General features: G+C 44.1%; 1 protein-coding gene across 1 annotated transcript in view; it reads right to left on the bottom strand.

The window, feature by feature from the left end:
* Positions 1 to 13761, bottom strand: part of LOC146805530 (lysozyme G-like) — a 158209-nt gene that overhangs the window by 105192 nt on the left and 39256 nt on the right. The window contains exon 3 of the mRNA XM_085622791.1: positions 4875 to 4973. Within this exon, the coding sequence (XP_085478917.1) occupies positions 4875 to 4973 (99 nt within the window). The remainder of the gene's footprint in view (positions 1 to 4874; positions 4974 to 13761) is intronic.

Here is a 13761-nt window from a genome sequence, read left to right as displayed (position 1 = left end):
GATTTTGGCAGCGAGAACAAACTTTTTAGGATATTTTCCTCTTCTTTATCCCAGCTGGATTTTACGCTTAAATATAGTACTTCTATCCCGTACAGGAATTGTGGCGGAACCATTGCTATATAGGCCTTTATAACCGGCCTATCCGACATCTCCCCATATACGCTATTAAATCTTTTTAGGCCCTTCACAGAGGCCGCTGCCTGCATTTTTAGCGCTTCCAGATGAGTATTCCATTTTAGATTACTCGTAAACCATATACCTAGATATCTATACTCCGTAACTCTCTCGAGGCGTTCTATACCAAGATTCCATAGAAACTTTGTTTTATTCTTCCCGAAGCATAACATTTTTGTCTTCTCCATATTCACCACTAGTTTTTTATTCACACAGTAGTCTTTAAACCTATTTAATTTTCTCTGGAGACCTATCTCCGTCTGGTCCATAATCAACTGGTCGTCTGCATATAGTAAACAGGGTACATGATTCCCTCCCAGTTTCGGGCTAGCCCCTCTGACCTCTCTTAATTATTGAGGTAGATCTGCTATGAACAGGGAAAAAAGTAGGCGGGCAAGTACACACCCCTGCCTCAATCCATTTCCAATTTGTATCCTCCCTGACAGACCTCCATCCTTATCCAAAATTATCTGTGCCCAGTTTTCAATGTGTAGGGCTTGGATCAGCGCTAAAAGATCATCCTTTATTTTATATCCTATCAAGGTTGTCCACAACTGCTCTCTGTCCACAAGATCAAAAGCCGCGCGGAAGTCCACAAAGCAGCAGAATAGATTACCCCTCTGTTCTATCGACTTCCGCGCTATGGCCCAGAGAGCAAAACAGTGGTCCACCGTCGAATGTCCTTCTCTAAATCCTCCCTGTTCTGGGGGTACTATCTGATTATCATATGCCCAATCCTTTAGCATACCTAGGATTACTTTGGAGAATACTTTTTCGCCTATATCAAGGAGGTTTATCAAGCGGTAGTTTTTAGGATCTTTTACATCGCCTTTTTTATGCAAAGAGCATCACTCTCCGGGTTGCCACTTAATGAGAGCGGGTGATGTTCCAATCAGTGATCTTATAGAACATGCTATGAGTGATGTTGTGAGGAAACCAGGCTATTAGTGTAAACATTTCTGTGACATAGCACACTTAGCGTCACTTTGGCTGCTGCACTTCTGCAGTCCCTCACACACTCCCTTTTTAAAATTGGCTGCACAAAAGCTGTCCTGTGGCTGCCAGAAGCAGCAGAAAACTTTCTTGGCACATTGCAAGCCCTGCTGGGCATTATGGGGAACTCCCTCCCGAAAGCGTGCACGCATAGTGAGCGTCTTCATTCATGGCTTTGCTTCCGTTGTGCGGGCTTCCCCATGTCTTCTTTTTGTTGCCTTTTTCCATTTTTAATAGGGGTCTGTCTAATCCCACCCGGGCGCTCCATCAGGTGCTTATGTTGGGGAAAGCAAGGGGAACCCACCACCAGCTGCCCTACCAGTACTTTAGCTGCCCTACCAGTAGTTTATTTCTGGCTCAGGATTTCTCCCCTTCCTGCTCCATGTGGGCAGGGTGTACAATGGTGGGGCTAACCCGCTCCCCCCTGACAGTGGCATATGTTGGGACAGCGATTCTGCTCCCATGTCTTTTCCATCGTTGGGGGCCAGAGATGGGGCCCCATCCCACTTTCTTCCTTCTTGGTGGGGTGATGGTGTTACTCCCTTGCCTTGCCTGATGGGGGCTCGGAGATAGGGTCCTGGCACCCTTTTTCATGAACTGGCCAAGGATTGGGTTCCAGAGCCCTGGGGTGGGGGCCCAACGCATCTTCCCCCTGAGCTTATTAATTGTTAATTAAGCTCTTTGTTTGCCCCAGGCACTGGCCCACCCTGGGAATTTTTGCTAGTCTTCCAGCAGAGGTCTACACTCTGTTTTCTCAGCTGAGGGTCAACGGTCAAATATTTTTGCTGTGCATATCTTGGGCCTCCTTGGGCCGTTTTTCATAATTATGGTCTTAATTTGCTGCCGGTGGCATGCCCTGGCCACATAGAGCCTTTTCCACAGGCCTCCTGGATTCTAAGGTGGCACACTTTGCAGGGATATTATTCCACCAGCTCCCTACACCAGCCTATCTCCTTTTTCTTCTCCTCTAGTGCTTCTCTCCTCCTGTTTGAGCGCAAAAATCTAGTTCTTCCCCCTTCCTTAGAAGGTTTAAAGGGACCACCTTCCCTGGTCCTAGAGAGACATACTGGTCCTGAAGACAACTGTTGGTAGAGTCCTTAGTACAGTAGGGCATCAAGGGCTTATCTTTCCACTTGGTTATGATGCTGCCACTGTCCAGTCCCAGTGTCCAACTCCAACAACAACTTTTCCGTTGTGCAAGAGTTTTAAATGGGGTGGTAAGTTCTTGAAGCCAGGCCATCATGGCTAATCCTAGGGTGTCACAAAACCCCTTAACCCCGGTCACAGGCCTCCTCCACAGCATGCTAGGACAATTCAAAATGGTGTCATCAAGAAGTCACTGCTAATATATACTCAGGGAGCCTCAGCTCCACCCCTAGCCTGCATCACTGCTAGGGCCTTTCCCAACAAAACTTCATAGAGGAGAGCCCCTTCCTGTGTTGGCCCAAGAGGTCTAGGACTCATCCTTTGTTCAGTGGGCGGGCTGTCCCAATCCTGACACAGTTTGACAGCTAATTAACAAGTGCAGATTTTCTTTTCAACCCCTCACTCCTCAGGCATTAAGTGAACCATTTCTAATTGCTCCCTTCATGTGAGAGGCCTTTGTTCCTTCTGTTGGGAAGCAGAGTAATTAAGTTGGCCCAGCACGTTGACAAAAGGACTGGGCTCTCATCCTGAGCTGATCCAGGGAAATATAACAAATTCTGGATAACCCACGAGGTGTAAGTTTATCTGTTTGGGACTTGCATATTTAAAATGGGTGCACACTTTTCACCACAGTTTGATACTTTGCTGGACTTTGTTGGCCAAAGGGAAGCAAAACTCCACTCTAAGGCAGTTTTTTTTTCCTATGTGTATAATGATGGGTCACTGCAGACAAAGACATAGACCAGTTTGACTTTACCTATGTGTGCCCACTCATAAAATAAGGCACACCCCTGTTTGATATCCAATTCTGCAGAGTTGCCTCTGTGACAGGCTACCTGTGCGCAATTACCAAGTTGAGCACGAAGATTGCCTTACATGTGCAGCCCTCACACGTGTGCACACGTGTTCACGTGTAGACAGCCAATTGCCTCTTGCCCTTTCTGCATTGCAGCAGCTTTATCTTAATAGGCAGACACTGGCAGTAAACACTCACAGTCTCTTTACCAAAACCACTGTACCTCGGCACTCTCCAAATAACTCACAGTTATCATATAGTGTGACACAATTACAGTTAAGCAAATGGTGTGATTACTCACAGGAAACCAATCCATACAATTAGACTGCTGCACAATATCATTTAATGCCAGGTAATGACGTTTCATACAAAAGTGCATAACCAATACCCAGGGTGTAGTCCAAAACACAAACATATATTTCTTGACAAGAAAGGCCTACTATAGCCTTTGATTTCATTGCCTACAAGTTCACTAGATGAATACTACTGCGCCTTTTTTCTCAGCATAATCCAAGCGGGAGATTTACACTTTAATAGATAGATTACGCATCTACGCTAGGAGATTCACCTGCTATCTACGATTCTCGCCCTTGGGGAATTCTTTTTATCGTGGGGACTTTTCACAGGTGCTTCGCGTCACTAAGGGGGATGTACATTACTGAATGATTCCCTCCATGCAATAACTCTCCATTGGGGGTTTCTTTATACGAATGGCCAGAGACTTACACTACATTATCAAGGGTCCTTTGTGTCTTCCGTTTTTATAAAGAATAGGACACTAGCTTTTGAAGAATTCAATTCTCCTTGGACCTATCATCTTCTATACGAAAAGCCTTGAAGAAGTTACCTTGTAACGAAACACGTGTCGGCTGTTTATCCATCATTGCCAACAGAGAGGCCACATGATCTTTACTTCCGTGTATCTACTAATGACAACAGAATTCTTGTCAAGAAATATATGTTTGTGTTTTGGACTACACCCTGAGTATTGGTCATGCACATTTGTATGAAACGTCATTACCTGACATTAAATGATATTGTGCAGCAGTCTAAATGTATGGATTGGTTTCCTGTGAGTAATCACATCATTTACTTAACTGTAATTGTGTCACACTATATGATAACTGTGAGTTATTTGGAGAGTGCCGAGGTACAGTGGTTTTGTTAAGCTTTGCACAGGAGCTCTTAGGAACTCTTGTGTGGTGACATCTGTGGTAGTGGGGTGTCTTTATTCGGTTACCTTGAGTGGCACCAAAATTATTAGCTTATACTGATAAATTGGAATAATCTACTGTTCATGATTGATGTGCAATCCTGTTAAACCATCACTACCTTCTATGTCATATTGCACTCGCAGTCTGTTAACTGTGTAATTACTTTGGGTAGACAGCTTTTGTGAGGCTCACCTACAGTAACAAGTCCAAGTCCAGGTGATTCAAAAACAAAAAATCTGGGCGGGCTAAATGGGCAGAATCCATTTAGCTACATATGTATTTTGGGGAATATTACCAGTGCATGGTGAAGGCATGATCTATGCCAAGACAATGTATATACTAAATTGGCCACATTACGCCACATAATTTGTCTTTCCTCGCTGCTTCTTTAAGTCAACCTATTGCATAATTTGGCCCTCCCCATTGCATAATTCCATTGGCTCTGGACTGTATGCGTTTTGCAGATATGCACGCTAAAATTATATTTACATAAAATGAGATGGAGAATCAGTTTGTTGGTTCATGCTCTTCAGGATTTAAATGGTACCTACCACAATATGATAGTCTGTCTTGCCTTGCGGTTGCGCAGTTAGCCCCAGTTGTCGGAACCTCCATGATATTTCCATAGCATCCCGATCCTGCGGTGACATCTATAGGGGATGAACAAAACAGATGTTGCCTTACCCTGTTTATAAAATTCTGAATGTGTGCATGCTCATGACCTGGCATATCTAGCTCCTTGTGACACATTTAAATTATACTGTAACCTGTTAATACTATTACTATCAAATCTTCTGGAAACCTAGCAAAAGTTGGGGTGAGTAACTGGAAATGTTGCCTTAGCGGCTTACAAATTTTTGTGACCAAATCATGCAGTGTGGTCCCTTGCGCTCCTTCACCCGCTCTTTACAGGTCCCAAGACAATGTTCTCTCTCTTTCCACCTTCGTTAGCTTGGCTAAATGTATTCTGTTTTATTCAACCTATACCCCGGCAAGGCGGTTGTGATGAGGACGTCATTGTCAACTTTCATATCTTGGAAGCACAACTTTATGGAAAGCAGGTGCGTGGAAGTAGTAAACTCACTGTTTGACCATTGTGAGGTCTTCATTGGTGATTAGGTATTTACTCTCTGTTGGATATTGAAGGACAAAAACAATCTATTCAAACTTTCATAAAATGTAAATGATAGCTTAGTACATTGTAGTGTCATGCCTGTGACGTAACAGGCACGCCACGTAGGGTCATGTGACCCAGGTTTAATAAATGGGGGACGCCCGTACGTACGCCAGTTAGACGAACGACGAGCATGCCCACGAACACGTTACCGAGGCTCCTGTGATTTTTAAGCGTCACCCTTTCCCGTAAAGCACACTTGAAATGCTCCGCGATCTTCACGACACAACATTTGGCAACGAGGGGTGGGCGTGCCAATGCGCTCGCACCGAGTGGCAGCCGCAAGGGCTTCTTACCTGCCCTGCGGTGCTCATACCATGGTGCGCCAGTGCTGTTCGTGCGGAAGGTGACGCACGGTGTGCCCTGTGAGGAGGTGAGCTCCCTCCGGTGAAGACTGCTGCCGTGAATGTGCCGCTTCGGTCCCAACTTGTGCACGTGCGCACCGGTGCACATGTGCGCGCTCAGCCACGTGCACTGCGCGGTGCCCGGTTTTTGCTCAGCTGATCGCAGCCGATTTCCCCGGCGCTTCTAGGATCAGCGCGCGCATGGGGGAGAGCGCATGGTGAACGTTTCAGAGCGCTGGAAAAGCGATGCTCTGCAGGAGCTGACAAGTACACAGTGCCACTGATAAAGCACCAGCCAGGGAGCATCAGGCATAGAGAGTGGTGGCACACCGGTACAGCAGTGACTGTTGCAGCACAAGGCAGGTGATTAACTGAACAACTGAACCTCCTACCCCACGTGAAGTCGTCTGAGGAGCCAGCACAGCAGAACATTGCTGCCACTGACCCCTGGTGAATCTGCTAATACAAAAGAATAATAGAAACACGATCACTAAGAAGCAACAGTGGATCCAAAAATAAGAATTAATAAAAGGGGGAACGGCAATGCCAGCAGTCAGGTGATCACCTCTATAGAGACCCACGGGCGGCACACAATACAGTCACTAGTCACTGAAAGTCACCATGTCCACAATTCCCCTGATAGAGCCTTTCATTGTAGAAGGTTCCCCCTCATCGCTCGCCCCCAAATGGAAAGACTGGGTAGAACGGCTGCTGTTTTTCTTTGAAGCCACCAAGGTACACAGAGATCAGAAAAGAGCTATGCTGCTGCATCTAGGGGGTAATGACATCCATAACATAACCAAGACGCTCAATGAAGCCATGCCAAAGACCCATAACACCCTGATAAATGCTCTCAATGGCTATTTTGAGCCAATGGCCAATCAGGACTATGAGCGGTTCATCTTCCGGCAGGCGCGTCAACTCCCAGAAGAGTCCCTTGACACGTTTCATGCTCGTCTCAAGAAGTTGGCGTCAACATGCAGTCTCCGTGACGAAACGGAAGAGATTAGGGGACAAATCATCCAGGGTTGTGCATCTGCCAAGCTCAGTGATAGAACCCTGGAGGAATCAGGGAAGCCCCTACAGGACATACTAACACTAGGGCACACAAAGGAATTATCTAAAGCCCGGGCGGCTCATATGGAAGCGACCCTCCAATCCCCAGTCAAGACGCAACCAGTGAACGTCGTGAAGACGAAGTCAACAACTCGCTGGACAAGAAAAGACGAGTGTACGGCGCCCCAAGGGCAGATTAAAACATGCGGCTACTGCGGAGGACCACCTCACAGGGCAGTGGACTGCCCAGCAAAAGGGAAAAGGTGCTCAGGATGTGGGCGATTTAACCACTTCAAAAAAGTCTGCAGATCAAAGAGATATCGGAAACCTCGTCAAGTGGTGAACATGGTCCCGGAAGAAGAGAAAGGGCCCAGTGACATGGACGATGATGAGGAGGAGGAACGAGTAGTTCACAAAGTACACATGATAGGAACTGCTACCCGGAAAGCCCGACGTCTACCCCAATGTAATATCCAGGTAGGCTCTCAGGACGTCCTAGCGGTGGTGGATACTGGTGCCACCATCAATATCATGGCTTCTGCACTGTACAAGACCTTCCAGTTGGCACCCCCACTCAGCCACACAGACATTACGGTGTTTGCATATGGCCAAGACTCACCTCTGAAGATGCAAGGCAAGTTTAAGACTCTGATAGCCCATGGGGCATTCAATCACTACCAATGTATATGTCATGGAAGATGGACAGGTCATGCTATTAGGGTGCAGGGCCGCTGAAGACTTGGGGGTTGTCAAGTTTGCATTTGGAGTACACCAGGAGTCAGTAAAACACATATTGAAGGAATTCGCAAATGTATTCGAAGGAATTGGGAAATTCAAAGGCAAAGAGGTGCATTTATACATTGACCCCACAGTAAAACCGGTAGCCTTGCGCCACAGGCGGATAGCATTCCACCTGCGTCCTCTGGTGGAGGAAGAGCTAAAAAAGTTGGAAGCAGCTGGCATAATTGAGAAGGTCTCGGGACCCACGCCGTCGTCCCCAATCTTCGTCACCAGAAAAGCAAAACAACCAGGCGCAGTGAGGATCTGCGTGGACATGAGGTTACCAAATGCCACCATTAAGAGGGAACGGCATATCACCCCGACTATAGATGACCTCATAGGGGAAATGGCGGGAGCCTGTTGGGTCTCCAAATTAGACCTGACGTCATGTGAACCAGGTTTAATAAATGGGGGACGCCCGTACGTACGCCAGTTAGGCGAACGACGAGCGTGACCACGAACACGTTACTGAGGCTCCTGTGATTATTAAGCGTTACCCTTCCCCGTAAAGCGCACTTTAAATACCCCTATAACGTTGCGAGCTCCGCGATCCTCACAACACAAAAGTACATAGTGCGTTGTTCTTTTAGGGGATACACTTATCAGGGCAGTTAATGGCTATAGTAAGGGCAGGAACTGCTTCACAAGAGTTTTTTTACTGAAAAAAATCAATTATAAATTTGCTCCCTAAGGTCCTCATTCTTTTCAGTCCCGTTTTACTCATTTGGGAAGAAATAGGAGATTTTGCCTACATCGGTATCTCAAGTAATGCAGTAAATTCATGTGACATTTCAGCAGAATTTGATGAATCAGACACAGTGGAATTAATCCCTGGAATTTTTACCCGGAAATTGTGAAAAACATGCCAAATTTGATGGGGTGGCAATGATTACTAGTGTTATATCTCACTCCGTAAGGGATCTATAGGGGATTATTCGTAAAAAAAGATAATATTGCACATTGGAATTAATGATACCCATGGTGTCAGTAATTCCAAGTGTGGAGTGACTACATTGGAATTACTGAAGTAGTTGTGATGGGGCGCTGAGAGTTACCCCTCCTTTGAAGAAAATGTCTCTCTTATCAGGAATTCAAAAATAATTCAGTACTACGTCTGGAAGCCTGAGATTGTTCCAGATGCCCAGGACTCGAGTACTCGCATGCATATATATTTCTGCAACCGAAATGCATTAGCTATGACGCAAAGCCCTACTAAGCCTGAACAAGTGTTTTAAATGTTTCACTATGACGAAACTCAAGCAGTCTATTTATCGCTTTCAATTTGCAGGGTGCTCTCTTCACGTTCCTATTCAAAAAACGCATTTACTATCACCCTGGCTTGACTAAATTACATTTTTAGGTTTTTACAGTGTGGGTAACTACCTGCAATCCAAATATTTTGTAATGTGTGTGAGTGTTCAACAACTTCTTATGGACCTTACAAGGAATGCCAGTGACCAGTGTATTACGAAATTTGCTTGCACAGAAATGTCATCAAACAAGTGAAATTTCTGTCTCATCACATGGCATTTTAAATGGAATTTGCAAAGGCATATGGAAGGGTGGAATTCCAACAATCCTGATTCTCTTAATCAAGAATGGGATTTCGCTCTCATCAATGGCATTTTTTGCACAACTTAGTTGTAGTTAGGTGTGCAAATAAAACCAGAATTTAGCCCTTCATAATTAAATTGAAGAACCCCGTGCTTATTGCGCTCTCAAGACACTGCAGTCATGTACGTCATTCAGGGGTCGCCAGGGGTCACAGTTGCGACTCCTAAATTGCCCCTTGCTACTTTCGGCCCTGCCTTTGCTGCCCATGGCCTCAGAGGTGGTGAAATCAGTGCCAAGAACACAAGGTGTTTCGCATTATCAGAATCAGGCTCTAACCTCTTTCTGCTCATTTTTATTATATTAATAGTGAATAATAGTTTATTATTCACTATTAGCCAAATATCAAGTGGAGTAGTTAGATCTGGATCTTCACTGGCATCTTAGATAAAATGGTTTTAATGTTTGTTGTGTGCGTGCATATGGGTGAGAGTAAGTTTTGGTGAAAGGGTGTGTATATGTGTGACCATGTATGTTTGTATATGGGACCATGGATGTGTGTGTATATGCAAAATGAGTGAGTAAGTATAAGTGAGTCAGCAAAAGTGAGTGAAAGAGTGCAAATGAGTGGCTGAGAATGAGTGCACAACAGTAGGTGAAAATGAATGAGTGCAAGTTAGTGCTAATGATAGAATGATTGTCAATCAGTGAATGTAAGTGAGCATGTGTTGGTATGATTGCAGATCCACTGTTGGACCTTGCTTGCTTCTTGGCTTATAGAAGCACAGTTGACAAAATGTTGGCAATGGAATTCTGGAGGCAATACTTGCATGTGGGATACCCTCGGCAAAATGCTACTGCTGGCACTCTGTAGGTACATTTTGGCAAGGAGCACCCATGAAAAAATTCCAGTGCTGGCCTCCTGGAATAAATTCTTGGCATAGTTGGCACCAGTGGCAAATTGCTTGTGATGACACATTGGAGGAAATTCTTGGTATATGGGAAGACAACTGTGGAAAGGTCATGGGCCATCCATGACAACATTTGGTCCCTGACATATTAGACATACGTTTTGACATAAGGGACCTCCATAGTGCAAGAGAAGCAGTATTAGGAAAATACAAATGTTGGCATTAGAATATTGTATGTAATGTGTGGGCAAAATGTTGGTCCTAGCTATGGAGGTAATTTTTGACATAAGGGGGCACCTATAGGACATTTTAAAATGCCTAATTGGGTGAGCTCATGAGTGCACAACAGTAGGTGAAAATGAATGAGTGCAAGTTAGTGCTAATGATAGAATGATTGTCAATCAGTGAATGTAAGTGAGCATGTGTTGGTATGATTGCAGATCCACTGTTGGACCTTGCTTGCTTCTTGGCTTATAGAAGCACAGTTGACAAAATGTTGGCAATGGAATTCTGGAGGCAATACTTGCATGTGGGATACCCTCGGCAAAATGCTACTGCTGGCACTCTGTAGGTACATTTTGGCAAGGAGCACCGATGAAAAAATTCCAGTGCTGGCCTCCTGGAATAAATTCTTGGCATAGTTGGCATCAGTGGCAAATTGCTTGTGATGACACATTGGAGGAAATTCTTGGTATATGGGAAGACAACTGTGGAAAGGTCATGGGCCATCCATGACAACATTTGGTCCCTGACATATTAGACATACGTTTTGACATAAGGGACCTCCATAGTGCAAGAGAAGCAGTATTAGGAAAATACAAATGTTGGCATTAGAATATTGTATGTAATGTGTGGGCAAAATGTTGGTCCTAGCTATGGAGGTAATTTTTGACATAAGGGGGCACCTATAGGACATTTTAAAATGCCTAATTGGGTGAGCTCATGAGTGCACAACAGTAGGTGAAAATGAATGAGTGCAAGTTAGTGCTAATGATAGAATGATTGTCAATCAGTGAATGTAAGTGAGCATGTGTTGGTATGATTGCAGATCCACTGTTGGACCTTGCTTGCTTCTTGGCTTATAGAAGCACAGTTGACAAAATGTTGGCAATGGAATTCTGGAGGCAATACTTGCATGTGGGATACCCTCGGCAAAATGCTACTGCTGGCACTCTGTAGGTACATTTTGGCAAGGAGCACCGATGAAAAAATTCCAGTGCTGGCCTCCTGGAATAAATTCTTGGCATAGTTGGCATCAGTGGCAAATTGCTTGTGATGACACATTGGAGGAAATTCTTGGTATATGGGAAGACAACTGTGGAAAGGTCATGGGCCATCCATGACAACATTTGGTCCCTGACATATTAGACATACGTTTTGACATAAGGGACCTCCATAGTGCAAGAGAAGCAGTATTAGGAAAATACAAATGTTGGCATTAGAATATTGTATGTAATGTGTGGGCAAAATGTTGGTCCTAGCTATGGAGGTAATTTTTGACATAAGGGGGCACCTATAGGACATTTTAAAATACCTAATTGGGTGAGCTCATGAGGAATCAGATTTCAGTAGCTTGGTACACCATGAATGGACTGTAATATTTAGTAGATGTGAAAATTGTGCATTAAAATGCACTAGTAAAGCCTATATTTTCAAACCTTTCTCAGGCAAGAGAAACCTCCACCCTTTGTTCTGCCCAAGAAAAATATATAACATTTGTTATGCAAATATGTAACTTCAGTAATGTCAATTATTGTGATGTCATCAGGATTAAGGTTATGTGACATCACTTCTTCGGATGATGCAGGTTCAAAGGTCATATGATGTAACTTGCTGTGACATCATTAAGGTCAAAAGATATATGATGTCACTTCTGCTACCTCTGGCATGTTGGTGAATTAACTCCAATGACTATAGTTTATATACAATAACATAGCATGTATTCACAGCACCAACAGCAATAATTTCAGATTATGCTTGCATAGTATAAGGTAAAGAATATTCCAAAAATCAAATTGTTTCTCTAAGGCATGTAGTCAGCTGTATTCATAGACAATAATCTACAAAATGAATTTAATTATTCTTTACTTGGAAATGTATGGGTATTAGACCCAAATAAGAACCATGAATAAAAACTTCCTGCTGAGATTTATCATTTGTCATTTAGCCACTGTCCCATTTCGAAAAGGGGAGACCAGTTGAATATAAGGGTGACCTGGAAAAGGATACAACAGCGTTAAATGAACACTGACTAACTGCTTATTCACAGCAAGATGAACATCACCATAAGGCTAAAGAAATTCTCAAACTAGTTGTGCACTTTTTTAAACCAATGCTCAACTAAACATCTGATGGCGTTCTTGAATCCATAAATAGTATTACTAATTATGAAGCTTTTTTGGGTAAGTGTAGTTGAGCGTTGTACTGTTTACAAACATTAGAATTATGAGAAGGTCAGGCACAATTAATGCAGTGCTGATCAGGCTTGTAAGAAATTAGTAGTGTTTAATAAATAAAACAAGACGTAAGTGACAAAAATCCAATTCATAGAACTAGAATTAATTCATTGGTTTTGTTTTAGAGAAAATAGAACCAAAAGGCTTAAATCTCCAACTGCGGTTTATCTGATCGTGCTGGACCGGGACAAAATCACAAGTTCAGGTCAACTGCAATGGAGCATGGACCTGTTACAGGGACCCAGTTAGGCCTGCTGGACAGAGTACCTTAAACACTGGTTTGCGGAGCACTGCGTGGATGCACGTCAAAGATGTGTTGCACAGCCGAAGCGACTTCCTAGGGGCCAGGACTTGAGTGGTACCACTTGGCAGGGTAGACTCACAGATGGCATAGTCCAGGAGCAGTTGCAAGGTTGTTGGAAGCCCGTTATGTCAATGAGGCTTCAGATCAGGAGGCCAGCCAACTATCCCTTGGAGCAAAGCTGCAGTCCAGCAGAGTGGCAGCACTTCATCAGCACAGCAGTCCTTCTTTCTGGCAGAGTATCCACAGGTCCAGAAGTGTATTGAAGAGTTAGTGTCTGAGGTCATATATTTATACACAATTGTGCCTTTTTAAAGGGGGGAGAAGCTTCTAAAGGCATACCTTTGAAGTGCACAGATGCCCTGCCTTTCCTGGCTCCAGGCTAACTACAGGGGGTATGCAGGCCTTTGAGTGGAGACAGAACACAGCCTATTTAAGTGTAGGTGAGTTTGTGCCCAACTCCTCCCTCCCATCCTGCCAGTGATGGCCCATCCAGTCACACCTAGGCTCCCATTGTGTGTGGCTGTCTAGGAGGAATACACACAGCCCAACTGCCAACTACACCCAGTCATGTGAATAGAGACACAATGCAGGCACCAAATGGCTAAAGCAAAAAATTCCAAATTTCTAAAAGTGGCATTTTCAGAATTGGAATGTAAAATCCAACCTCACCATAAGTTAGGATTTTAAATTAGGATTCTAGAGTCTCAAAACACGAACTGGTAATCTCTTCATATTTGCAAATAACACTTATAAAATGTAAAAAGGTATCTTAAATGTTATCCTATGGGAGAGATATGACTTGCAGTAGTGACAACAAATGTTTTGAGTTTTTCTCTACCAGGACACGAAAAACTTAAAAGAA

Source organism: Triturus cristatus, chromosome 8 (genome assembly GCF_964204655.1).
Source record: "Triturus cristatus chromosome 8, aTriCri1.1, whole genome shotgun sequence".
In the NCBI taxonomy this organism is placed as follows: domain Eukaryota; kingdom Metazoa; phylum Chordata; class Amphibia; order Caudata; family Salamandridae; genus Triturus; species Triturus cristatus.
Note: the sequence above shows the minus strand (reverse complement) of the source record. Positions and strands in the feature narration are given on the sequence as shown.